We start from the raw sequence: 27,466 nt of genomic DNA on the forward strand, positions 1-27,466 counted from the left end.
CTCTCGCGGATTCGCGAAAACAAAAACTGCAAAAATACGTACCTCCCGGAACGTATTTCGCGGTCTCCAGAAACGTCCACAGGACTACGTTCTCAGAATGAGCCTGGGTTGAAGAATGTACATACTGTCACCCGACAGATAGAGGACAATGGAGAGACTTTGGTGAGCAAATCAATGCAGATTTTACTTGACTAGTGTATTCAGCATTGAACTTCACTGTGTTATAAATGTAATTGTTTATCTTTTTATTACAATAAGTTCTAATTAAAAAGTTATATTGCATTAGTTAACAAGATTCAAAACAATGTTTTCTACTTATTTTTAAATATTATGAAATATATTAGGAAATTACCCATGGTAACTTTAATGTAAAATAGTTTGGTATATTTACCTTTGGCCCACAGCTCTCAATGATATTTGGTTTTTGGCCCTTCATACAAAAAAGTTTGGGCACCCCTGCTCGATTGTATTCATCTATGTTTTTAATTTGTATATTATACACAATTCATTCCCCCACATAATCATATCCCAGTCGATCTAAATGAATGAAATCTTTCCAAATAGAGCTGTTCAAGCCATCTGGTGAAATTGTATTTATATCGCAGAAAAATGAAATATCCAGATGTGCAATTTTATTTTCTCTAGTCCAATGGCTCTATCTAGCAGATGCCAAAATCAGACAACAAATGGTGCTAATAAACGCTCAGAGTGTGCTGTATTAAAAATTTAAATGATATTATCATCATATTCGTCTTTTATGAATGATTCAAATATTGGTATCTGGGATGCAGCAGAAACTGTAAACTTGTGGCTTTTAATGTATGATATGACAAGAAAAGTGGTCATAATATTGACTATTGAGAGAGATTTCTTGATTCTATTGACTAGAGGCTTGGACCAGGAAACAGTATTGAGTATTGCATAGTCTCAACTTAACAAGCGGATAGCCTTTTTTATTATTATCATTTATGATGTAGAAGTTGTATAGGTTGGTGTGTTTCTCTTTTGTACAATCTTGGAAATGCCGTCTGCAGACAGACCAGCAGACATATCCAGCTCATAAGGCCTCCTCTTTGCATGAATCGATCAGTGCTTCCACTCTTCCACCGCTGTTTCTCCCTCTCCACATCTCCAATTCTCTCTCAGTTAAAAGGCGTAAGGCCCAACGTAGATAGTTAAGCGCAAGGCAGAGCTGCTGTGGTAGCTCATGAGCGGGTTGATAGAAACCATCTCCAGATCCAGCACATACTCTTGAGGGCCGTTGACAGCGCGGGCCAGAACAAGCATGGCGCTGATGTTGTTGATTTGCTGAGGAACAAAACACAGTCATTTCAAACGTTGACTCTGATTCCTCTTACTATACATTATTGTTCTACCATTTATGATTATGCACTGTAAAAAATGCTGAGTCCCACACATTCAATCTGTGTTGGGACAACATGAAGGAATTAAGTTAACTTGTTAGTTTTTTACACATTTAAGTGGATTGAACATAAAACAATTAAGTTGTCTTAAAATAAATACAGGAATAGTGTTGTTTCAGCTCATTTTAAATAAGTAGTTTAAACAAACAGGAAACATCATTTTTCGGTGTGTAGCTAATTCTAGAATTACGTGTACATCTCAAGCATTTTGCATTTATTTTCCTAAAACTGTAAAGACAAGCAATGAATGTAGAATGTACAGAATGCGTTATTAGTGTAAAAGGGACTGGGAAAATTGATTCTGTTACTGATTGTTATTTAAACATTTTAAGCCATTAACAGAGTTGATTTTCAGCACTTCGTGCATTAGCTCAAGGTGCTTATCTCAAAATAGATGGCACATGGCATTTGTAAATGTAGGATTTTATGTAATTTGATCATATTTTTGTATTTAAAGAGTAAGTAAGAGTAAATTTTGCTGAAAATTCTCAATAACAGAGCTGACAATAACAGAGCTGACAAATAATTAATCTCCTATTGATGTTTTCCAAACATTTTTGTACAAATGAATGAGGAAAAAACAATGAAATGCCTCAATGCATTCTAGGGTGCTTTCACATCTGTGATTCGGTTCATCCGGACCGAGGTCAACAAATGATACATCGTAGCATTTTCTGCCGTTTTTGGGTCCTTTTCACACCACACTGATTGCTTTGGTTCAAACCAGTTAAAAAGAACCAAAATGCAGTCATGTGACAAAATCCACATTACTCATTGGCTAGATGGTATTGAACGTTTTTTCTAAAACTGCTTTTTGATTGGTCAGACTTAATGTGTGGGAAAATGCCAATGGAACTCTTGCAAGTAAACAAACCGGCAGACACAAAATGTTGCTTTTTACTGTGGAGGGATGACTGGCTGATTGTATCCCTGGTCATTGTAGACTATATAATTTGTATAAATCACGTTAGACAAACTATACATTTTAAGTATGAAGCACGGCTGCAGCTGGAAAACAATATTTTAATGCATTGCAAATGGCGAAGGCGCATCGTAAGTCACTTCAGGAGGAGGCATGAATTAATTTAGCTAAACTGCGACATGGTCATCTTCTGGAAATATTACAAACGATCCATTAGGTAATGTTTCTCTCTCTCTCTCTCTCTCTCTCTCTCTGTTTAAAATTGTTGGTAAAGCGCTGTCAACAAATATTTTTTCTCCACACACCATAAGATGGGACAGCGCATCAGGCTACAGCAGCTGGATTAGTCCAAAAAGGCACAGTACTTTTGCGGTTGGGTCTGTTTTTAGTTTGGACCATGTTCTTACCACTAACGAACCTCTCCAGGGTTAGTTTAAATGGGTACCGATATCACATCTTTAAAGAGGTCTCATATGCGATTGCTACAGTCACACCTGCCCAATCGAACCACACCAAGAGGGAAAACAAACTCTAATGCGATTTAACCAAACTAAATAAAGCTGTTGTGAAAACACCCTAGAGGTTTCAGCCAGAGGTTGTGAAATCAAGTCACGTGCTATTACTAACAGGGCTTTAAAAAGTGTGTTGTTTTAAAAGAGTGAGCTGTAATAAAATTTTAAATCATGATCATTACGTTCATCTTTTGAAAATGATTCAAATATTGGGATGGAGCAGAAACTTTAAACTTGTGGCTTTTAATTGTTTAATCTTTTAATTTAATTGTGGCTTTTAGACTTAATTATTTGATGATAATGGAAGCTGAATGTAAGATTTAGGAGACGGAGAGTTTTTAAGTTAATATTTGTCTCTAAAACATCCCTATATATATAAATAAACATGATTTTTTAGAGATAACTTATTATAATTGTTTTAATACCAATCAAAATTGTTTCATTAAAGTTTTAGTTTTTGAAAAAATAATAGAGGGTTTGTCTTGGGAATGTACAATGTAGCCCCAATTCTGTAATGTGATTTTATATATATAAAAAAAAAAACTTTTCTATTTTAATTATACATTAATATTAATTCCTGTAATGGTAAAGCTGAATTTTTGCATCAAATCAAATTGAAATCATTCTAATATTCTTTACAAACATTTCTACAAACACATAATAGCCAGATTATTATGATCTTATGAAATTTATTACAAAAATGTAACATGGTTTTTACTTGGGGGTGTTTAGATCACTGTACTAGCAAACAACATAAACAACATAAACAACATATTTTCATGACAATACAACAATACATCATATTAATTGAGAATATATGGAAATTATAATATAATTACATACTCTGATATAGAAGTCTCCATTGTCGTCTCCAGAGCGAATGCGGAAGGTGTTGTAGGCTCCAGGATAGACACTGGTGGCCTGAATCTGAAAGATGTCTGAAGGGACGGAGCGCTCTGATGTGATGCTCATGTAGCGATGGACAATAGAGTACGGCATGTCTCGACAGGCAGGCTTGGAGACTGGACACATACAGCGACTATAATGAAGAGAGAGGATTATAAAATATTTATAATCATGAGTTTTTGCTCCAAATTCATTTTTTAATCGATATTATATGTGTATTTTTTTATGCTTGAAATCCCTGTTTTGTCTTTGACCCACATATACAGCGAGTATAAAATAAGTAACACTTCATGATTTTTGTTGGGAAATATATTGCTAAAGGAACAGTTCACATTAAATTGTTGTAATTTTGCTAAAAACCAAAACATAAAAATAAACCAAACCATTATGTTATGTGCAATAGCAGTGGAATGGCACAAGGAGAAAGCACTGAACTGCTGAAATGTATTTAATACTTTGTACAAAAGGCTTTTTTGACACCTTCAAGACACCTCTTTAATAGAGAATGGAGCTTTCAAATCTTGACGGATCTATGGGTCTCGTCTATCAACTCTGAGCTTTCGTTATTATTTTATATTGAATTTAAGTCAATAAAAAAAATTATCAGCTGGGCTGTTCTGGCAGTTTTATTTCCATTTCTGAAACCATTGGCAGTATTTGGGATCATTGCCTGCTGAAATGTCCACACTGGTTTCATCTTCATCATCCTGGTGGGATGTAGGTTTTGGGACTGAAGCAGCTAATATTTGAGTTGATTTCTAACTACTAAGAGATTGCTGTCTGGATTTTCCATGCATTTTTACATCTTCCTTTCTTCATGCGTTCAAGCCATTTTCCTGCATCATTTTTTATTACATTACACATAATGTAATTTCTAAACAAATTAGTTTTGTTGTTTACATCTGGTGAAAATTTCAAGTCAACGGCACTTGTACGTTTTTTAAGTGACGTATAGTAAATAGTGATGTGTTCAATACTTTATTCCCTGGCATGTACATATATTCAATAAATACAAGTGTGTCCCCTACAATGTACTGACTGCACATGATGATCTCTGTGTTAAAAGCATTCGCCCCAACCCGCTCCATCATACTCACTCTCCTCGTTGGGCCAAATCAAAGGTTACAATGGGCCAACTTTGGCCTGCGGGCCCTACTTTGGGCATGTCTGCTTTATAATTTAAGTGGTAACTCAAGTGGTTCTAAACCTTTCTTTATTATATATTTTATATAGTTTTTTAACATACAAACAAAAAATACACACACACACACACACACACACACACACACACACACACACACACACACACATATATATACACACACATATACATGCATACATACATAACAAGTTGAGGATAAGTAAATAATGGCGGAATTTTATTTTGGGGTGAACTATCCCTTTAATATGGACCAGCTGGCATAACAAACTAATAGAACATTTAGTCAACAATTAAAGGGGTCACCCTTACTAAATACTATCGTTTCCAACCCCCTCCGTCAAGTTTTTGCATGACTGATGACTATTTTAGCTACAACTGTACTAAATTACACAAGAATGTACCCCATATGTCCAGCAAATTGCAATCCATCTAGCCAGAAATTTCTTCAGAAATGCCTGAGCACCTGTTATTCATTTAAAGCTTGTGGAAGTTTGCCGAAATACGCTCCGAGGCGCAGACTGAAGAACTGGACTGTGATATGGAAAATTAAACCAGATGATTTGAGAAACCGTGTCAAGTAAGTTTTAAAAAAAAACACTGTTTATGAGCAATTAATAAATCTAAGAAATTTTAACTGTGTGTGAAATAAATAGCCTTAAATGCGACTTACTTTTCAGATACTTGCATGTAGGGATCCTGACAGCTTTTGTTGTCAACACATTTGTGACCTCCATGAATGTTCACACAAGTCTGTCCGTCGGAGCACTGGTGAGCTCCTGTCTCACACTCATTTATGTCTAGATTGAAATAAACAATGTTTCTCATATGCATGAACTGGGAGGCAGAGCGTGCATGGAAAGTGTATTAAATTGAAGCAAACCTTGGCAGAGGCGAGTGCCCAGGAGCTGATAGCCTTCAGGACAGACGCAGGAGAATTTGCCGTGTTCATTCACACACTGATATTGGCACAGGTAGCTGGAGTAGCTGCACTCGTCTATGTCTAAAGATAAACAGTCAATGTAATCGGTTGCTCCAGTTTTTCATGAATACGTGTGATTCTTTGTATTTGCTCACGGCTTACCATTGCATGCGAAGCCATCTGCCCCGAGCTCATAACCCTGCTCACATCGACATAGGAACGTCCCGTATGTGTTATAACACCTCTGACTGCAGGGGGCCCCCATACCACACTCATCCACATCTGAACAAAACACAACCAGAAAGCAGATGAGTTTATTATATGACACTTTTAGAGGTCAAGAGTTACAGTCAATGCAGCAAAACTGGATTTATTTGATCAAATGTACAATAAAAAGATGTATTTCCGTTTAAAATAACGATTTTCTGTGCATGGTGAAAAATGAGAAATTGTGATATTAAAGTCAGTGTGATTTGCACCAAAGCAAGTGAAAAAGAATGTTTGAAATGATCAAAAATAGGATGGGAATAGTAATGAGGTGATAACCGGTTTCAACGTTTACCACAGTTTGAAAATGTTATTTTATTTTATTATTGTTTATTTTAATCTTTTAAGTTTTTATTGACTATTTTATTTTGTTTTTAGGGCAAAAGTATCTCCACTGGCAAATAACCATCCATGTAAAAATCTACTGGTCAGCCCACGTTTCAGTAAACATCTGAAAAACAAATAGCTTATGCACCACCAGCATACAATCATTCTACAGACCTAAAAAATACAGTGGTTTATTTATTTACAAAGAATAGAAATATATCCAGAATAGAAAAAGATATAGAAATCTGTTTTTGAGACTATCGAAGATAGCAGAAGTCAACGATTTATTGTAATTATTTAGTTTGACATGTTTACTGTTCCAAAATATTTTAAATGTTTCTTAAAATACAATATATTGTGTATAATGGGGTAAAAGTTGTTGTTTTTTACTCAGACATTTAAAAAGAACATATTTTAGAGCAATAATAACAATACCTTAGAGAAAATAGAGAACATGAGGTCAGCTTAATTTCATTGGTTGCGTCAAAATGAATCAAAACACCTTGTTTTATTTATTAAGTATAGCCACTTATTATAAGAGATGTTAACTAATGCTAACAAAAATGCTAATAGAAAGTTTGTTTTCTACAGAGCTAGTCAAAAGTTTGAAAACATTTGATTTGTGTTAGATAAAAGGAGGGAGATATTTTTTTCACTTTAAAATACTGTAATAGGAGATCGCCTTCTCTATGCTTCTGGTTCAAAGGTTAACACTGCTCAAATGGAAAGAATGATCCCTTCTAACCTTTAAGCAATGGCTTATGGACCTTTTACACCTATCACCTCAGAAAAATATATGATATACTATAAGAGGCTTGACCAATATGTTTTATATTATGTGCCAACCTGTTTTATGTCAGAAAAAGAAAATTATTCTGTATCAGTTATTTCAGAGAAGTATTTTCTATCTAGGTGACGCAGTGGCGCAGTAGGTAGTGCTGTCGCCTCACAGCAAGAAGGTCGGTGGTTCGAGCCTCGGCTGGGTCAGTTGGCGTTTCTGTGTGGAGTTTGCATGTTCTCCCTGCGTTCGCGTGGGTTTCCTCTGGGTGCTGCGGTTTCCCCCACAATCCAAAGACATGCGGTACAGGTGAATTGGGTAGGTTAAATTGTCCATAGTATATGAGTGTGAATGGGTGTGTATGGATTATTCCCAGAGATGGGTTGCAGCTGGAAGGGCATCCGCTGCGTAGAACATGTGCTGGATAAGTTGGCGGTTCATTCCGCTGTGGCCACCCCAGATTAATAAAGGGAATAAGCCGAAAAGAAAATGAATGAATTTTCTATCTCTCTTTCTATCCATCCATCTATCCATCCATCGTGTTCAGCATATCTATCTATTAGAATTAAAATGTATATGGTGCAAAAGAGGAATTGTTGTGGGTTGGGAGGAGAAAAAAGAAAAGGCTAAATTTACTTGTTTTATGTTTCATGTCTATTTAATCAGAACAAAAATATTGTAAAATAAAATGTATTCCTGTGAGTCAAACATGACTCCAGTCTTCAGTGCCATGTGATGCCTCATAAATTATTGTAATATGCTCCATGAGAAACTTATTATAAATGTTAAAAACATAGTAATGTTACTATTCAAAAGCACCACAAAAGTTTTTTTGTCATTTTATAAAAAGAAATTGTATTCATTAACACAATAATGTTTTGCTAAATGCTGTTAGTGCTATGAATCCTGAATTTATTAAAACTCCTACATAGTAAAATGTATCATGGTTTCCATAAAAGTATGAAGCAGAAGAAAGACTTGCTAATAATTAGAACGGTTGAGCACCTATAATAAACCTTAATAAATATTATAATGATTTCTGAAGGATCATGTGACACTGAAGACTGGATTACCTCTCAGAAAATTTTGCCTTGAATCACAAGAATAAATTACATTTTTAGAAATTCAATTCATTTTCCTTCGGCTTAGTCTCTATTCCAGGGGTCACCACAGCGGAATGAACCGCCAACTGTTTCAGCATATTTTTTACGCAGCGGACGCCCTTCCAGCTACAACCCAGTATTGGGAAACCCACCCATACACACCCACACCCATTTAAAACACCCATACACACTCCCATACACACACACACACACACTCATATAGTACAGCCAATTTACTATTCAATTCACCTATAGCGCATGTGTGGACTGTGGAGGAAAACGGAGCACCTGGAGGAAACCCACATGTACACTGGGAGAACATGCAAACTCCACACAGAAATGCCAACTGACCCAGCTGGGACTCAAACCAGTGACCTTCTTGCTGTGAGGCGACAGTGCTAACCACTGAGCCATTTTTAGACATTGTTCAAGTAAAAATAATATTTCACAATATTGCTATTATTACAAATCTTCATGATCTTCAGATATTTTGACAGGCGCTGTTATGTAAAACATAAACTTTTAGTGCTGCAATTTTTGTTGCCGTTTACATCAACATCTAATCATTTTAAGATGCCACAGTTTTCATTGTGTTTCATCATATGAGAGTCAAAACTGACAATATGTACTGTGTGCTTCTATACATGATTCTGTATGGTTCCTGGTTCTTATCCTACTTTTTCAATTATGTCAAACATTCTGTTTCACTCGAACATCCAATTATGAAACCAAAATGTGGCGCAAACAGCAAATCACACTGATTTTAATGACTCAATGTCTCGTTTTCCACTGTGCACAAAGTTCTCTTTTACTGGTTTATATTTTGGCTCATACTGAAAGAAAATGAGGTGTAGGATGGAGTTGTGTAAGTATGTGGGTTTGGATTTTGAGTAGTGTGTGTGTGTGCATGCATGCGTGTGGTGTGTGTGCATGTGGTGTGTGTGTTGGCCTATGACTCAGGCTATGGTAAAACGAGACGTGGGAGTGAGCGTGTGGGTTGGCTTACCAATACAGGAGCGATTGTTGCCAGCCAGCTGGAAACCAGGCTCACACTGGCAGGAGAAAGAGCCAGGGACATTAACACAGCGATGCTGACAGTAACGGTACCGGCACTCGTCGATGTCTGACAAGTATGAAAACATAAAATTAGATCACATATACATTTTTAATCCTCATCGGAGAGAGTGTAAAGACAATGACAGATCTTCACAGAACACTCAAACACTGGTTTGGGAACAACTTATCAAGTGAATATAAAATAATATTAGTGATTAAAAAAACAATATTAGTCAGCGCAATAGCCTAGTGGTTAGTGTGCCGACATATGGTGCCGTAGCACTTCAGGGCGTCCTGAGTTCGAATCCCGGCTCGTGGACATTTCCCAACCCTACCCCTCTCTCTCTCCCCCACTTCGCTTCCTGTCTGACTACTGTCCTGTCTAATAAAGGTCAAAAATAAATCTTGAAAAAAAAAAAAAAAACAATATTAATTTATCCATGCGTCGCATCTTATAATGTAAGGTTATAAACTCATGGATTACAGACTTTTGATAGGACAGTTCACTTCACACAAAATGAAGAGTCTGTCAGTGACTTTGCTTATATGGACATCAGTAATCAAATTATTTTCCTTAATCTGAATAAGACAATAATATGATTAAGGTGTTTACATGAGCTGCTTTTTAAAATGTTCCTTTTATGATCCCGTTTTCCATGTTATAGCACATAATTAGATTAATGCCATTGCATCACAGCCCTATCCACATTTCCTCTGGAGTTTCATTTTCATTAATTTCGAGTGTTCATTCATTCATTTTCTTTTGGCTTAGTCCCTTTATTAATCTGGGGTCACCAGCATATATTTTACGCAGCGGCAACCCATCACTGGGAAACATCCATACACACTCATTCACACACATACACTATGGGTAATTTTTTAGCTTACGCAATTCACCTGTACCTTGTCTTTGGACTTGTGGGGGAAACCAGAGCACCCGGAGGAAACCCACGCGAACACAGGGAGAACATGCAAACTCCACACAGAAAAGCCAAGTGACCCAGCCAATGCTCGAACCAGCGACATTTTTGCTGTGAGGCGATCGTGCTACCCACTGCGCCACCGCGTCGCCTAATTTCGAGTGTTTCTTTTTTAATTTGTCAACTTTAACTGCAGTTTGGCACTTTCACTTTCATTCAGGAACATTTCATGCATGCCCCCCATGACAAACTAAGATATTGAATGCGAGTATGAACTGCTGGAAAAGTGTAGTTTTAATGGAATTTGATACCGCACGCCGTATGGGGAAAAAAACCTCCGCATGATGCAGGTGTCTATGGTTCTTCACTGACTGGGTAGGTGCAGAGAATAGTGTAAAACAGCCGTGTTTAGAGACTATCCTGTTGGAAAAAGTGGCAAAAATCCTACATGACGGTAATAGCTTGATTGCAGTGTTTACATGTCTATGCTGCACTTCAATAATACCACTAAAATCAGCATACTCCACAAGTCTTAATTCGATTTCTGTTTAGTTCGATTTTGACTTTACTCAGATTAAGGTAATCAACAATCACTGTTTACATGGTAAACTCTTAATCAGGGTAATGTCTTAATCATATTAAAATCAGAGTATTGGTGTCCATGTAGACGTACTCATTGTTCAGTTCACCTATTTTGGTTTCACCATATTTGTAAATACATGAACCAACTTTAACACAAAAAAAAGACTTGGAATATGCCATACAAGCCATATGCAGTCCTCTTATAATAATTCTATAGTGACTACTTAAAAAAAGAAACTCTTATGAAAAATAAGTATACTTTTTTATAAACGGGGAACTAGAAACATTGTACTTCCAATTGTACAGACATGCATATTTGGTAAACTAAATTATTTAGACCTGTGGGAGTCAAGACATTTTAGTGTCAGCTATATACCGTTGAAGTCAGAATTATTAGCCCCCATTGAATTTTGTTTTCTTTTTTAAGTATTTCCCAAATGTGTTTAACAGAGCTTGGAAATTTTCACAGTATGTCTGATAATATTTTTTCTTCTGGAGAAAGTCTTATTTTTTTTTGGCTACAATAAAAGCAGTTTTTAAAACTTTAAAAACCATTTTAAGGTCAATATTATTAGCCCCTTTAAGATTTTTTCCATAGTCTACAGAACAAGCCATCGTTATACAATAACTTGCCTGATTACCCTAACCTGCCTAGTTAACCTAGTTAAGCTTTTAAATGTCACTTTAATCTGTATAGAAGTGTAAAAATATCTAGTAAAACATTATTTACTGTCATCATGGCAAAGATAAAATAAATCAGTTATTAGAAATGAGTTATTAAAACTATTATGTTTAGAAATGTGTTGAAAAAAAATCTCTCCATTAAACAGAAATTGGGAAAAATATAAATAAATGAACAGGGGGGCTAATAATTCTGACTTCAACTGTAAATATGAACACATGAATTGTAATGTATTTGAAATAAAAATAATAATTACATTTCTGACAAATATGTAAATCCCACAGTAATTTGAAGGATATTGGAAGTAATAAAATATTACATTTTTATTCATTAGTATTCTAGTATTTTTTGCACTGTGAATACAACTTTCAAAACAAGTGTAACTCTTTAAAGCGTGACAGATTATCAAAACACGATTTTAGTACACAACCAGCTCAATTAAGCACCTACTTAATTCAGAATGGAGGCCTTGAGTATGAGTAAATGATGAGGGCCTTGTGACTGATTTTTCTTCACAGCAGTGAACTCCTCTTGTAGTAATTATTTTGTGCTACAGAATTAAACAGGCATTTTTTGTTTCTCACCAATGCATTCTGTGCCCACTTTGCGATAACCATCTGGACACTGGCAGGAGAAGGAGCCTTCTGTGTTGAAACACTGTTGACTGGGCTGGCAGTCGTGGCTGTCCCGTTCACACTCATCCACATCTGTTTTTTGGAGACAGAATCATGGAAATTTATTGTAGGTTCAGTTTGTCTTCTCAGTTAAAGAGACAGTTCACTCAAAAATAAAATGTTATTTAGGTGACAGGTTTTTTTTTAAGAGCATTAAATACGTTTTTAGCTGAAATCGTGGTCTTTGGTGATTCATGAGATGCAGGTCAATGGATATTAGAACTGAGGTGAAAATTTGTTTGAGAAATTGATTCTGCATCAACTCTGAGATGCATCAAAAATGCATCTTTATTCTCTCAAACCGATTCTGAGCTTAGTTTTTATCAGCAGATGGCGCTGTATACTTTACACACAGCCGTACTCTGCTTATATTTAATTCCTTATATACCACTTGAACGTAAAATAATCATTAATAAAGGGTTTTATAAAGGGCTTAAAAAGGTTAATGCAAATTATAAAAGTCTTCATAGTGGATGTGTTTACATTTATATCGTGACTTAAAAAGCCAGCTAATATGACTCTTCCACATGAGCATTTGAATAGATGCAGAATCTTTTCCCAAACAGTTTTTTGAGTCAAAAAACATCAACATAAATCAGTGTTTCTCAACCATGTTCCTGGAGGACCACCAGCACTGCATGTTTTGGATGTCTCCTTTGTCTGTCACACCTATTACATGTCTTTCAATCGCTGCTAATGAGCTGATGATCTGAATCAGGTGTGTTTAATTAAGGAGACATGGAAAATGTGCAGACCTGGTGGTGGAAAGTGGTTGAGAAACACATGAATAACAAACATGAAAAACAAAATATTGTTTGTGGTTTCTGACTCGATGCTCAGGAAGGTTTGCTGAGGCTGTAGGGAATTAAAGGTTTTGTAAATGATGTTCTTTCTTTCCCATACTGAATCTTTTGCTTTTGTTTTATTGACTCTCCTGGTAGCCAGGTGAGTTAAATAAACCTAGAATTTTGGGGTGAAATATCTCTTTAAGGGCGCATATTCACAAAAGTGTTTTAGCACAGCAGAAATGCAATATTGTGCATATGAAATAATAGAGAATGAATCGGTTACTCATGAATGTCCATGACATTTTAAAGTCTTAGTCCATCCATGTAGTTATTCATCTGTCTTGCTACTCATGGATAAACTTTCAATATCTATTTCATATTCATGGGCTAATTTTGCCAGCTGACTTAGAGAATGAATTTTAGATCTGGTATCTCAACTCTTTTGATATCTTTACTACAGTTAGACACTCCCCTTAATGCTGATTGGCTGCAAGTGTGTTTTGGGACTCGGTCCAACGCTGTGGTGAAAAGCATTTATCAAGTACTGCTTAATGCACTTTTAATTGATCATCTATTAATCCCTGGAACGTCAACCCTAACCCAGACACACATGACTCTCTGTAATGGCATCCTACTATTAAGTGTTAAAACACGGAGGCTGTCTGACACCTGTTTTAAAACAACACACACTTGTTTTCACACACTCACCCATGCAGCTGTCCTGCTGGGGCTTGAAACCTGGAGGGTTCAAAGTTGAAAGGCACTGGCTGTGTTCTTCAGGCTCGGGTGAATCTGATTAGGTGACTCAGTTGCGGGACTGACCCTAAGTTGAGTGAGGGAGGCACAGGTATCCCCACCATAGTGGCTGAAGCACTTCATTTCTCCCTAACGCTTAGCTTTGACTGCTTCTTCACCTGTCAGAGCTTGTAAAAATGCTGAGCTACGCTGCTGGCATTTAAAGAGTCATAAAACCTTGGACTAAATTTTCTTATATTTTACCGGATTTGTGTGTTGAACTTCAATTAAAACAATTTTAGCATTTGTTGACTTTAATTATGGCGAATAACTGGTTATTTAACTGGTATTTAACTGGAATTAATTGTGCTTTTCACACTATTTTCATCTACTGGGTTTAAAATCTATATGTGGTGATGTAGCAAGTATTATGATGACTACAGCATTTACCGCACTCAACAGAAATGACTGAGATTGGCTCTTGATGATCACCAGTTTACAAGAACGATGCATGGACACTGGAGCATTTGAATACAGCGTCTATCAGCTGATCAATCAGTGGATTATCACAACACTTACAGAGACGACTTTCAAAGGCTTCATTGTTTGTTCGACTTTTCTGTCCGTTCAAAGCACAATCAATGAATTTTTGTAAAATATGCACTCTTTAAATATAAAACTCTTGCTTTTTGTCATGTGTTACCTCTGATTTTTAGTCAGTCAATAAGAGCCACACTGATAGATGAGGGTTTCTCACTTTCCTCTTTCTGTCCTGCTTTGCTCTGTCATGCCCACTCAAAATTACTTTGGTAGACTTAGAAAGGGGGGGGGGGTCATGACCCTTTAAAGGTGCCATATACTGCATTGGTTTAATAAGTTAAATTGTTCTCTGATATCTACATAGTAGTTTATGGCTTCAGTAATATGGGGTAATAAACCCCATTAATATCAACCTCTGCATGAACATATGACCATTAAGCTGAGTGATTTGACATGATTTAGCAGTCTACATGTGTTTGTTGAAACACACGCATCAAATTTCAACATGATAAAGTAACAAAATATGTAATTAGGCATACCTAATGTCTCTTTGGTGTAGAGATGAATAAATATGTAATCTGTAAATCTTGCATCTTGCTACCTGAGGCGAGTTTGAACATGTCTGGTGCTGTTGTTGCCCAGTAACGTACAGTTAAATTTTTGCGCTTGCATTTTCTAAATAAAAGTCACACATGTATAGTAAGTGAAATGTATACTTAAAATAACTAAGGGAGGAAAGTTATCACTGTTGTCTCACTAGAAAACGTTTGGCTTATCAAACGTAGCCTGGGGCGTGCATATTAATTATTTCAAAGCTTTTTTAATATCTCAGAGCTGCATATGAGTCATGTTCTCTTGATGATTCGGCTGCTTGTTAGGTCTGGATGAATGACCTAAAGTAGACATATATGCAAATGCAGAGGGTATGGCCCGTGAGTCTCATCACAGTTTGTTTTGTCTTCTGATTGGCCCGTTGTCCACTGGTGACTTACACTCAGGGAATTTACATGAGAATGAGGAAACAGTGGTATCTGAGACTCACAGTATTTCAATTTTCATAGACTGATCTTTTAATATTCTACTCAGATTTCATTTTAGGGCACCTTTAAAAAACATGGCACCTTCATTGACAATTTCGGGAAAAGAATGCTTGGATGGACACGCGCCCTAAGACTGCTACTATAACTCTGGAACGAGGTTTTTGCAGCATTTATTGGTTCGCAGCTCATGTGAAGTAAAAACTGTGTCTCCTTAGAGCGATCTTGAGTAACATTATCTCTATTGCCTTCCTCTTGACAGTAGACGACAGCTGGGATGCCTCGGTCTCTGAATTCCTAGACCCCCAGCAGATCGGCCTCCTGCCAAGACTTCAGCATGACTCCCACAGTTGTCTGAGCGCAAAAACCTCACTCTCTGCTTCCCCTGACCACCTGTTTCTGCCTGAGTCATTCAAGCACTAGCAGTCAAAACTAAAACATTGCGTGCAATAATCCTCCTCCCCCTCCACCATCCCATTCACAGACATTGATTTTCATTTTGATCCACACTAGAGATGTCAATGCCGTTTTCCACAAACGCCCAAGATTGATCATCGTTTAAATTCATTGATTAACCATTAACCTTAATGATAAATGAGTGTCTATACTTCAGTGGTACAGTCACTGGCATTAAAGGACATTCAAAAACGAAACAAATTAATGATTAGATGCAATGTCTAATACAAAAAGTGTCAATAGTAGCATCTCAGATGGACACAATGGTGTATAGGCCAGTGTTTACTCATGAATATCATGATGTGTTGAAAACTTTTAAGGCTATTTAGTTATTATTCTTCTGTCTTTACTACCTCGCATGGATACAGTTTTATTACCTACGTCTCTTGTGTTCATGAGATAATTGAACCAGTTAAGTTTGGTGAAACGCTACTCAATTTTAGATCTGGTACCTCAACTCTTTTTGATACTGTTTGTCTAATGCAGTTAGATTGGCTGCAAGTGTGTTTCGGGACTCGATCCAACACTGTGGTTAAAAGCGTTTATCACGTACTGCTTAATACACTTTTAATTGATCATCTATTAATCCCTGGAACATCATCCCTAACCCGGACACACATGACTCTCCGTAATGGCATCCTACTGTTAAGTGTTAAAACTTGCAGGCCGTCTGACACCTGTTCTGAATCGACACACACTTGTTTTCACACACTCACCCAAGCAGCTGTCCTGCTGGGGCTCGAAACCTGGAGGGCACGAGTTGAAAGGCTCTCTGGCTTCATTCTCCAGGCTCTGGTGGATCTGGTTGGGTGGCTCAGCGGCGGGGATGACCGAGGCTGAGCGAGGGAGGCACAGGTATCCACCATAGTGGTTGAAGCATTTCATTTCTCCCTTACAGGCTTCTGTGATTGTCTCACATTCATTTATATCTGCAGACACATGCATGTAGATATTTATATATGAAGCAGAATATGGATTTGTTAAAGGGTAAAAAAAACACTAAGGGACTGGAGTGTTATTATCATGATAATCGGGTCGCAGAACAGTTAAGACTACTGCCAATTCTGTCAGATATTGAGATCACTTTAAAGTTATTTCCAGCTGCCTGAATTTACCATGATTATGTGTTTTGAGTAATATTGTTTTACATTTGAAATGTTTTCATTATTTTGCATCTTAAGAATATTATATACATTATTGTATCATATACATAGGGTATTTATTCATAGAAAAGCATAATGACAAGTCAATATAAATGTATCATGTTTTCAGATCGTAAATACTTAAAAAAAGGTATGTATATCTGTAAAATATGTACGTTTCCTTAATATTTAAAGTCTAAAAATATATATAGACCATTTTGAGGGATGTAAACAATAACAATGGTCTTAACGTATTTCCTGTTTTACATTTTTCCTTTCCATAGATTTCGAGAATTAAAAAAGGTCCCAATGATGATAAATAATGCTGTTTTAACGTTGAGTTATGGTTAAATTCCCTCTTTTTACAGTTATGAAAAAGTTTGACAACAAGCAGGAAATGTTGATGGGCTAATGACTTCACTACATTGAAATAGTCTATAAATAAAAAACTATCCTACTTGATTCAAGGTTTTGTTACTGTAATAATTAACGTACTGATCACCATATTTTTTAGCTGTAGTATATTTTATACAAACAGGCCTACATAGCATACAGTATGTATATTTATTATGTTTACATTGTGGCCATTAAATTTCATTGGAATGCATTTTAGTCATAACCATACGTTTGTTATATCAAATATTTTAGGTGTATTTACTTATGAATCCTGTAAATTTGAGGTTTGGATATATGAGACATGAAGTGTGTTTTACCTTTGCAGTGCTGAGTCTGTGAATCCCAGTGATATCCATCTGTACATTCCTATAAAAATACACATGAATTACTAAACACTATACATGTAGCCTGATTATACCTGCGGTTTGTGTGAATATGAGATGAAAGAGTGTATTTTACATAATGAAGATCAAGAAAGTGTGGCGAGAGACAGGGGAAGGTTTCGTTCCTCCTTACCGTGTAGGTGTCAGTTTCTGTGGGTGGCTGTGAAATAGCGCGGTGGAGAAACACAGAGATGCACATACAAAAGAGCAAAATACACCCGGGCCGCATCCTCACACACCCCTTCAACAGGTCTCGCTGAGCACAGACACAAAGACACCTCCAATAGTGTTGAGTAAAGAGAGGAGGTCAGACAGACATGCGATGGTGTGGAGCAGATGATGCTGAGGAACCTGTGGAGGATAAACAAGCCACTTCAGAAGCAGACTTTACACCTCAGGATTTGAAAACTTAAACGTGACCCAGTTATATTAATCACATTGTTCCTAAATGTCAAAACATCCGTCTGTGGTTAATTTTAGCGCCTTCCAGTCAGTTTAATGATGTGTCAGGACTTTTCATTAATCAGAAGTGTATACCCTATTTTTGGCCGCTGCAGTTGCTTGATTACCAGACTCCCTCTAGTGGTTGCTTTAAAATTGCAATATCTGTACTCGCATTGTGATGGTACACTGTAAAACCTATGAAACCCAACAGTCCACTTTATCAAATGAAATGAGTTTAGTTAACTCAAAATTTACTGAAAGTTAATGATGTGTTGAAAGTAATGAGTTAATGAAATACCTCATTACTTCACAGTCAGTTAAGTTCACAGTAAATATATAGATTAGTTATTTAAACTCAAATGGTTTGAGTTGCCTTAACTTATTGGGATTTACTGTGCTCATATTGCTCCATTTACTCAGATTAAGTTCACAGTACTTATTAGGATTAGTTTTTTAACTCAAATGGTTTGTAGCAGTCGGTTTCCTCAAATGGTTTGAGTTGCTTTAACTTATTGGGTTTTACAGTACTCAGTTGGTTCGAGTTCTCTTCATTTATCGGGTTTTACTGTGATCAAATTGCTCCATTTACTCAAATGGATTAAGTTTACAGTACTTATTAGGATTCGTTTTTTAACTTAAATGTTTTTTTGCAATCAGTTTCCTCAAATGGTTTGAGTTAAAGTGTGTGTGTGTGTGTGTGTGTGTGTGTGTGTGTGTGCGTGTGTGCGTGTGTGTGTGTGTGTGTGTGTGTGTGTGTGTGTGTGTGTGTGTGTGTGTGTGTGTGCGTGCGTGCGTGTGTGTGTGTAAAATTAACAAAAATTAATAAATGCTGCATATATATTATAATATAATACCTAGTCCATGCGTCGTGTCTACTAAAGCATTAATAATGTTAACACATGAAAATATCAACCAGGAATATATAATTATAATAAAGTTAATAATTAAGAGTAATTAACCACAATGAATACATTTGAACTGCTTTAAAAACTTTTTTATATTCAACACTGCATTACTTAAGGGGCGACATGGTGGCTCAGTGGCTCACTGTCATCTCACAGCAAGAAGGTCGCCGGTTCAAGTTCCAGCTGGGCCAGTTGGCATTTTTGTGTGGAGTGTGGGTTTCCTCCAGGTACTTCGGTTTCCCCCACAGTCCAAAGACATGCACTATAGGTGAATTGAATAAACTAAATTGGCTGTAATGTGAGTGTGTATGGGTGTTTCCCAGTACTGGGTTGCGGCTGGAAGGGTATCCGCTTTGTAAAACATATGCTGGATAAGTTGGCGATTCATTCTGATGTGGCGACCCCTAACTAAAAAAGGGACTAAGCCGAAGGAAAATGAATGAATGATGCATTAATTAATGTTAACAGATACAAATGCGCTGATTTGTAATGGTTTATACAGTATAGTACTTTGTATTTAGTCTGAATGGGTCCTTTCACCCACCCCAAGAAATATTAACTGTAATTCTTATAAAACATTTCTGGCTTTGAGGGGAGTGAAATGTTTTCGCTTAAGCAAACTATCACACAGACATATAAAACTCAGTACTATTTTCCTGGCCCACTTTTCTGTAAGTACACACATACATTGACATTGACATAAACAGCATTTGCAGGCACAGTATGGAAACACAAAAGCTGCTCCAACATGACACAGACAGAGCCCAATAGCAGCTCTTTGAGTTGTTGTTTTTATGGAGTTCAGAGAGTCCAGCCTAAAAGTATTGTCATGTTGACTCAGTGTGACAAACAGCAAACCGCAGGGTGACGTGCGAATCTGCACATTCTGAGCTGCTTCAGCCTCCAGATACTATTATTGTGCTTTTCCTCCCAAACCGCGTGAAACATACAGTAGCCATCATACAAGAAACGCTTGCAACTTCACACTCACATCCTGCGACAAGACAGCACAGGCTAACAAATCTCTCATCTGTGTGAATTACCCGCTCCTACTGACTGACCTACGTGCTACTTATGGTTAAGCTTCCCTCAAAATCTTGAAGGAGGCTGTCACTGTGGTGGCAAAAACCTGAAATCAACCATCATAAACAAACCCGAGGCCAGCGAGAGCCCGGTCCAGTCACTTGGCCGAGGTGTGGGCAGTGTGGAGGCGTGGGTAGCATGTTGTCTGAATGGCACTTGACCTTCAGGAATGCCAGCGGAGAGGATGTGGGCACCGCTCTGAATAACGATCAGCCGGACACTTGCTGTGTTTCCCACAGGATCACATTTCTGGGAAACCCCTCTCTCCGAAGTTCACTGGAAAGGTCAATTGTGGTTACCCAGAATGCCCTTGTGTAGGCCCTTTCTGCTCTGCTATTTTTAATTATTAATTTTCTTTGGCAGATATGTTAGTAGGTCATTGTGTGGCTACTCATGAGGCAAAATGAATTAATGTGGAGCACTCATGATGCCTTGTGCATTTGCTTAAAGGGATAGTTCACCCAAAATTTTTATTTAATCACTATTTAATCACCCTCGAGTGGTTGCAACCCTTTACGAAATTATTTCTTCTGATGAACTCAAAGGAAGATATTTTGATTAAAGAGCCCCTATTATAGGTTTTTGAAAATGACCTTCCATGCAGTGTGTAACACAGCACTGAGTGAATGAAAACATCCAGCTGAGGTTTAAATCTGAAAGTGCACAGTGTTTAAAACTGTTGATTCTTTAAAAAAAATAGTCGACTCAGAGTCGAATAAATGAATCATCTTGGATTCTGATCTTTTGCCTGAACACATCGACGTTGCCATTTTCACAACAATACCACAGTATAGCCAACCTAGTTTTGTGTTTGTTCCTGTCATTTTTCAGATTTTTGGTACAATAACCTATCGTCGGACGTTTGTTATTATATGAAGGAGCAGCAGAGACTATTATGTATGAGACTTTGACATGGACTTTGTCAGTAACTGTTACAGCTCTGGACCTTAAGATTCTGCATTCTCCGGATCTTAACATGTAAGTGTCATTAAAATTGTTACTATTATTTATATGTATTTGTTAATGTAATTGTTAATATGTATTTAATAGTGTGATGTAACTTGCAATCGCTCCACGCAGCTTGTAATCACACATCTATTATAGATCAGTGCTTGTACCATATCTCTCAGATTAAATCTTTATAGAGCTTTTCACATATTGCGTCCAAAACCATGTTGAAAACGCGTCACATGCTTCTTCCTATACTGATTTAAATGCGTTCCTCTGCTGTTTGCCTTTGCTATGGCCATCAACAGCTGTCTCTTACAAGTACGGTGGTCAGTTTTCAATATAGTTCAATTTTTGCCACTGTGTGGATTAATACTGAATGTGTCATTGATATAACTTGGTGTTAGGGTTAAGAGTAGAGTAATATGCTGGTGTTTAACTGTATTGCTTTATTGCATTCCTGCATTGAGCTCTCACATGCTCTGTGCTGAATACTTCATTGCTGCGGTAGGCGTTTCTCTCTATCTCACGCTGAACCCAATCGTCGACCAATCACAACAAATTGGGTCAACTGACCAATCAGTGCAGATTAGTTTAGGAGGAGTTTGGGAATAAATGAATCGCTGAACAAATCATATGGGAGTCGTTGGGATAATTAGTAAAAAAATAAGTGCATATTATAGGACAATAAAAGTGTTTTTTTGGCCTTGTATGCATATCAGCCTGTTGTTGGAGACCCTCAAAACCAAAATATGACCTTTTTTAATGCATAGCAGGGGCTCTTTAAAGGTTAAATCCAATAACCACTGATTTCCATAGTAGGAAAAGCAAACATACAGAGGCCGATGGTTACAGGTTTTCAGCATTCTTCAGAATATCTTGTTTTGTGTTTATCACAAGAAAGAAAAACAAAAAGGTTTGACACAATTGAAAGGCAAGTGATGACTTATTTTCCCTATCCATTGTATTATCTCTTTAAAGAGTTGTTATTTCACCCCAAAATTAAACCTCTGTCATTATTTACTCATCCTAATGTAATTTCAGTCTAATAACACCGACGTCCATCTTCAGAACACACTTGAAGAGATTCTGAATCAAGTCCAAGAGATTTCTGTCCCACTAAAAGTGTATTTACCTGACTCTACTAAAATTTGAGATCTAAAATATCTCCTATGAAGGCTTCTGAAGAGACAGAATCACTTTAAATGATAAACATATTCCATTTAGGTTTATATTGAAGATTTAATGTGTTACATGGAAGAATAACGTTCTTCAGTTCAAGAAAGCATTACAGAGCTTCAGTGACTTAATGCTGTTAATACTCTTTACTGATTAGTTTTTATATGTTCTGGCTCTCTTAGTGCAAAACTCACAGGTACAACACAGCATTAGTTGGAGTCAGAGTAAAGGGAAAACAGGAGGCGAAGCTACATAAAACATCATTATGTTGGGTACATGAAGTACAGGCTCCAAATTGAAATTTCATCCCGTACCTGCTGCCAGACAGAACAAATGACGACAACTGCGTTTAAACGCAATAAAATGACTAAAGAGCATTGGTCATCAAAAATGTTATTATGTTGAGATTTCAGCACACACTTCATATCAGGTTAAGTAAAGTATTGTCCTTGTTTATTGTTGATTATGGATTGGGTACCTAGATATAAATGTCTTGTGCATTCCCTCCAAATCAGAAACTTTTTAGCACTTAACTGAGCTAACATTAATCATATATAAGAAGCTAACCACTAGCAAGCAACTAAATATGAAGTAAGAAGTTGAATTGATTGAATATATGAGAAATCTCTCTCAGAAGATGCACAAATGTGACCAAGATGAGGGCTGAGTAAATGATGGCAGAATCCTCATTTGGGGCTGAACTAACACTTCACCATTTGGCTGGCTGGTAGTCCTGTGACATTTGTAAGGTCTGCAGTGATTATATGAGCCCCAATAACACACGTAATAAAGAGCAGACTTCATGAGCAGCCCACTGCAAGGACCACACACATGTAATGACAAACGCTCTCCTCCTACCTCTCGCTCACCCTTATAAACACACTCACACTGGTTCAGTGTCATGTCTGTGCTTAACTCTGTGTGCTCAGCTAAGTATTAAATACTAAATCTGGCATGGTGGCCAAAACATTCACGCAGGATCTCCAGTTTAAAACCTTGCTGGTCAATCCACTTTTAACTTTATGAATATGAGCTCCTCTCCTCACACCTGTGCAAACCTAAGTGGGGTTTTTATGTCAGGCCCTCCCATGGCTTCAGAAACACATTGATACAGGCACAGACACATGTACTGGTTGTGTTTTGTGCCTAGTTGTATTTAGACTAACATTTTAAAATGTATAAATGTCACAGCATTAGTTATGAAATATAAGGGGCACCTGCTCTTAAAGGGATAGTTCACCCAAAAATGACAATTTACTCACCCTCAACTGGCTCCAAACCTTTCTTTCTTCAGTTGAACACAAAATAGGTTATTTTGAACAATGTTTAAAACCTGTAACCATTGACTTCCATATTTCTTTTTTCCTACTATGGAAGTCAATGGTTACAGGCAGGGATGGTCAGTATTTATGATACACAGAGGTGGAAAGAGTACTGAAAAATCTTACTTAAATAAAAGTACCATTACTTGCCAAAATATGTAGTGCAAGTACTGATGTTTATTCATCAGGTATGACAACCAAAATCCAACATCTAATAGACATCATAGTGATAGGGTCCACACAACGTCAACCTGTAACATCATTACACGTTGATATTTGGTTGATTTCAGGTTGGGCGTTGGACATTGAGGTCAATCTGACGTTGGGTTCTAATGTCAACCCAATTTACAATTCCAAACAAAATGCAATGTCCCCACAAGGCTGGGGTACAACGTCAATCTGGTGTTTAAGGCCATTTCGGTCATCATACAGTAAACATCCGTCATCTTCTCATTAGTGACATAAACAGTCTCTGGGTCAATGCGTTTGTAGATTTTGGACATCTTTGTGGATGTCTTGAGGTACTTCAATATGATGCGATTTACCTTCTATGTGAGATTTGATTGGACAGGAATCACAGGACTGATTATTCTAATCCTCATAGACAAGAAAACATAAAGTAGGGACTGCAGGTTGAAGACAAGTAGTGGAGTAAAAGTACTGATACAGCAGTAAAAATATACTCAAGGTAAAGTAAAAGTACAATTTCTGAGAAAAACTCCAGTAATTTGCGTATTTGTTACTTCACACCACTGATGATACATGTATTTCAAATTTGTATTATGAATACAAAATGGTATTTTGTAATTTGTATTTAGTAGGGTATAAGGAAATGTTAATATTTTGGGTCAAAATACTTTAGTGTCTTGTATTTTTGTGTTTTTAAAATACTGTACGAAGTCTACATAGTGACATCATCTAGATCAGGGTGTCCGTGGGGTCTTAAAAAGTCTATAAAAATATCTTAAATTCCAAAAACTACATTTTAGGCCTTAAAAAGTCAGCACAATATTGTCTTTGAGTATTGAAGAGTCAGTTTAATGATAAATGGACTGATGTCATGATCCTTTATAAAAGTATTTTGAAGTATTTTTAAAGTGATACATTTTTAAATGTTTGATAGTTTGTGACTGCTGTATTTTGCAGTTTATTTTGATACACTTAAACTTAAGTTATTTGGTATTTTACTTTAAAATACATTTCAATGTACACTACTCAGTATAATTGAGCACACCCCATTTTGATAATCTCCATTTCTCAGTGAATATAGACAATGTATTTTTGTATGTCCATTTAAAGAAATTGAAAGATAACACAATTAAATGCAAGCAAAATAATGAAAAAAAAAAAAAAATATATATATATATATGTATATATATATATATATATATATATATATATATATATATATATATATATATATATATATATATATATATATATATATATATATATATATATAACCTACAAAATTTCAACAAAATTTTCTTTTTTTTAAGTTTGTGTTTAATATTTTTCTATAGCCTATAAATTTGGGTGTACTAGTTTTTGGACCATTATCGTAAGCTATTTTGTTAGATAGGCTTCTTTTTATATCCTTGTTTGGAACAAGTAAAAGGTGAGTAATTGATGACAGAATTTTCATTTTTAGATGAATAATCTGTTTAAGTGAGAAAATCTCTTAAGTTTTTTTTTAAGCAAAAAGTTTTAAGGTGAAGTTTATGGGACGAAAGAAGTCTCTTCTCCACAGGTTCATAGAGGTGACCTGTACGAGGAACTATAGATGTACAGTAGTTTTATCACATTAACTACTGATTATGCCAACAGGCATTACAGTTGCATAATGCTACAATGTTGTATAGATATTCAACAAGTGCTCTTCTGTTTCAGTGTATTTAGACCTTAAAAAGTTTTAAATATACTGAAATGTTGTGTTCTATGTCTTAAATAATTTTTAACAACTCTTAATTTTCCTTTGGTCATGTTTAGCTGCCCAATCTGGTCATTAACACCCATACAATCACCAACAATCCCAATCCCAATCTCAATTAAACACACAAGTTCCAATCTCAAGTTCCACACAATCTATTTGCGTTGGGACAACTTGAAGCAATTAAGTTAACTTATCATTTTTTTTTATAATTTTATGTTGATTAAATATAAAACAATTAAGTTATCCCCCAAAAAACTCGAAAAATGTGTTGTTTCAGCTCATTTTAAATAGTAAGTAGTTTAAGTAGTTTGAGCAAACAACAAACATCATCTGACCTGACCTATATTTTTATTATTAAATTATTATTATTGTATTATTAAGTGTATTACATTTTTATCATTTTTTGACAGGGATAGTGAAAATCTTTCCTGGATATTTGAAAAAACATCCTTAACATTTAGCCCTGTATAAGTCTAAAATTTAATTCCTAATGGTCTTAAAATGTCTTAAAAAGTCTTAAATTAAACTTGGTGAAACCTGCAACCTAAATGTTTGTTTTTTTGGGTTATTTAATGGCATTAATGTTTCCAAAAACATTCTTCAATGATGTTTGAAACTTTTGAAGCCTTTATTTTTAAATGTGTGCATATACAGTAGTAAGTTCTAGACAAGCTCCTTTCTTGTCATCAGTGATGCTCACTATACTTCCATGTTGCTTACTTTAGCAGTTCAGCCCCAAGAAGATGAATTAATATTTCCAAAAATAGAGCGCTAATGTGCCTACGACAGAGGCCCCCAGTCTGATTTACTCCCGCCTCTGTCACACTCTCTGCTTTTAAATGAACGCCCGACTCAGCATCCAGCCATATAAAATAAAACATCTAACTCAAGTAATTAGCAGAACACATAAACAAAAAGTGACGCAACAGCGGTGGCCTGTCTAAGTACAGTAAAGCAGTGTTCCCTATTCTGATGTCATTCCATCGAGCCTTCATTCTTATAACAACACCTGTACGCTTCCAAAGGGGGCCGAAAGGTTTTTTTTTTTTGGATAAACATGAGCGTCTCAACAAATTCCCCGACCTCTGTGTGTCCTCAGAGAGCCTGTGTGCAATGTTCCCATTCTGCAGCGTCTTTCACATCAAATCAGCTCATTTAAACAGTCGGCAGTTTGTATGAATCAGCTTTTTGTCCTTTAAAAATAGACACGCTCTCTAAACAAAGTCACCCATTTTACTTACGCAGGGTTCAAATAACAACATACAGTCAATGGTTGTGAAACAGAGGTTGGAAAAGAGGTTGGAAAAGTTTTGCAACACTTCATACAAACTTCGGAGATCAGTGTGAAAGCATCATGATGGTTGAGAAATGCTGAGAAGGAAAAAAAATAACTTGAGAGCATGAGGATACAATATGTTGGATAAGCGGCACTGATCTTTGCTTCTCTAATGTGTCTGAAAGAGTGTGACGTGTGCAAAAACTGGCCAGTTGAAATGTTCTGCCCTTTATCGCCTTATCGCTTCCTCTGCCCTGCTGCATGTGACACAACTTCACCCTGACATTTCTGCCTAAGTTACATGAGCTGATCCAGAATGGCCTCAAAGACCCCAGCTATTGGAGTTGACAATGACGTGATATCACAATGCAGCTCAGTATTATCTCTGGTAAGCATGCTGTATACTCACAGGCCAGCAGTGGATCTCTTTCTGAGCAGTGGTGGCACGTCTTCTCTTCTGTCCTCACTCCTGATAGAGTGAGTGTGGAGACGGACAGCTGGACTGTGAATGTATGCAGGGGAGGGAAAGACGGAAGAGAGGAGCTAAGGACGGCCCATTCCGACCCCCATACAGCCCCCCTGCACGGCCATCCTCCGCCCCTCTCTGACCCCCCAGGATGAAAATTCCTGGTCTGCGGCCCAAATTCCGAAATTCCAAATGTGTC

The 27,466-nt window shown here is 36.7% G+C and overlaps 1 protein-coding gene across 1 annotated transcript; it reads right to left on the bottom strand.

Annotated features, from left to right (window-relative positions):
* On the bottom strand, nt 1–27,327 carry efemp2a (EGF containing fibulin extracellular matrix protein 2a). The gene is made up of 11 exons (XM_056472731.1): nt 27,211–27,327; nt 17,845–18,062; nt 17,646–17,694; nt 16,507–16,719; nt 12,145–12,267; nt 9,327–9,443; nt 6,008–6,127; nt 5,807–5,926; nt 5,597–5,723; nt 3,702–3,897; nt 1–1,308 (listed from the first exon to the last, which is right to left on the bottom strand). Exons 2-11 carry the CDS (start codon nt 17,938–17,940, stop codon nt 1,147–1,149), a joined length of 1,323 nt encoding a protein of 440 aa, XP_056328706.1. The 5' UTR covers nt 17,941–18,062; nt 27,211–27,327; the 3' UTR covers nt 1–1,146.
* Between the last annotated feature and the right edge of the window lie 139 nt (nt 27,328–27,466).

The sequence above is a fragment of the Danio aesculapii genome, chromosome 14 (genome assembly GCF_903798145.1).
Source record: "Danio aesculapii chromosome 14, fDanAes4.1, whole genome shotgun sequence".
Classification (NCBI taxonomy): Eukaryota; Metazoa; Chordata; class Actinopteri; order Cypriniformes; family Danionidae; genus Danio; species Danio aesculapii.

Excerpts from the sequence above, each read along its gene's own strand:
- efemp2a (XM_056472731.1), bottom strand. The coding sequence starts at position 17,940 with ATGCGGCCCGGGTGTATTTTGCTCTTTTGTATGTGCATCTCTGTGTTT. Across the intron at positions 5,724-5,806 it reads GGGCACTCGCCTCTGCCAAG|ACATAAATGAGTGTGAGACA; the intron begins GTTTGCTTCAAT and ends ATTTCAATCTAG. Across the intron at positions 3,898-5,596 it reads TACATGCAAGTATCTGAAAA|TCGCTGTATGTGTCCAGTCT; the intron begins GTAAGTCGCATT and ends TCTTCATTATAG.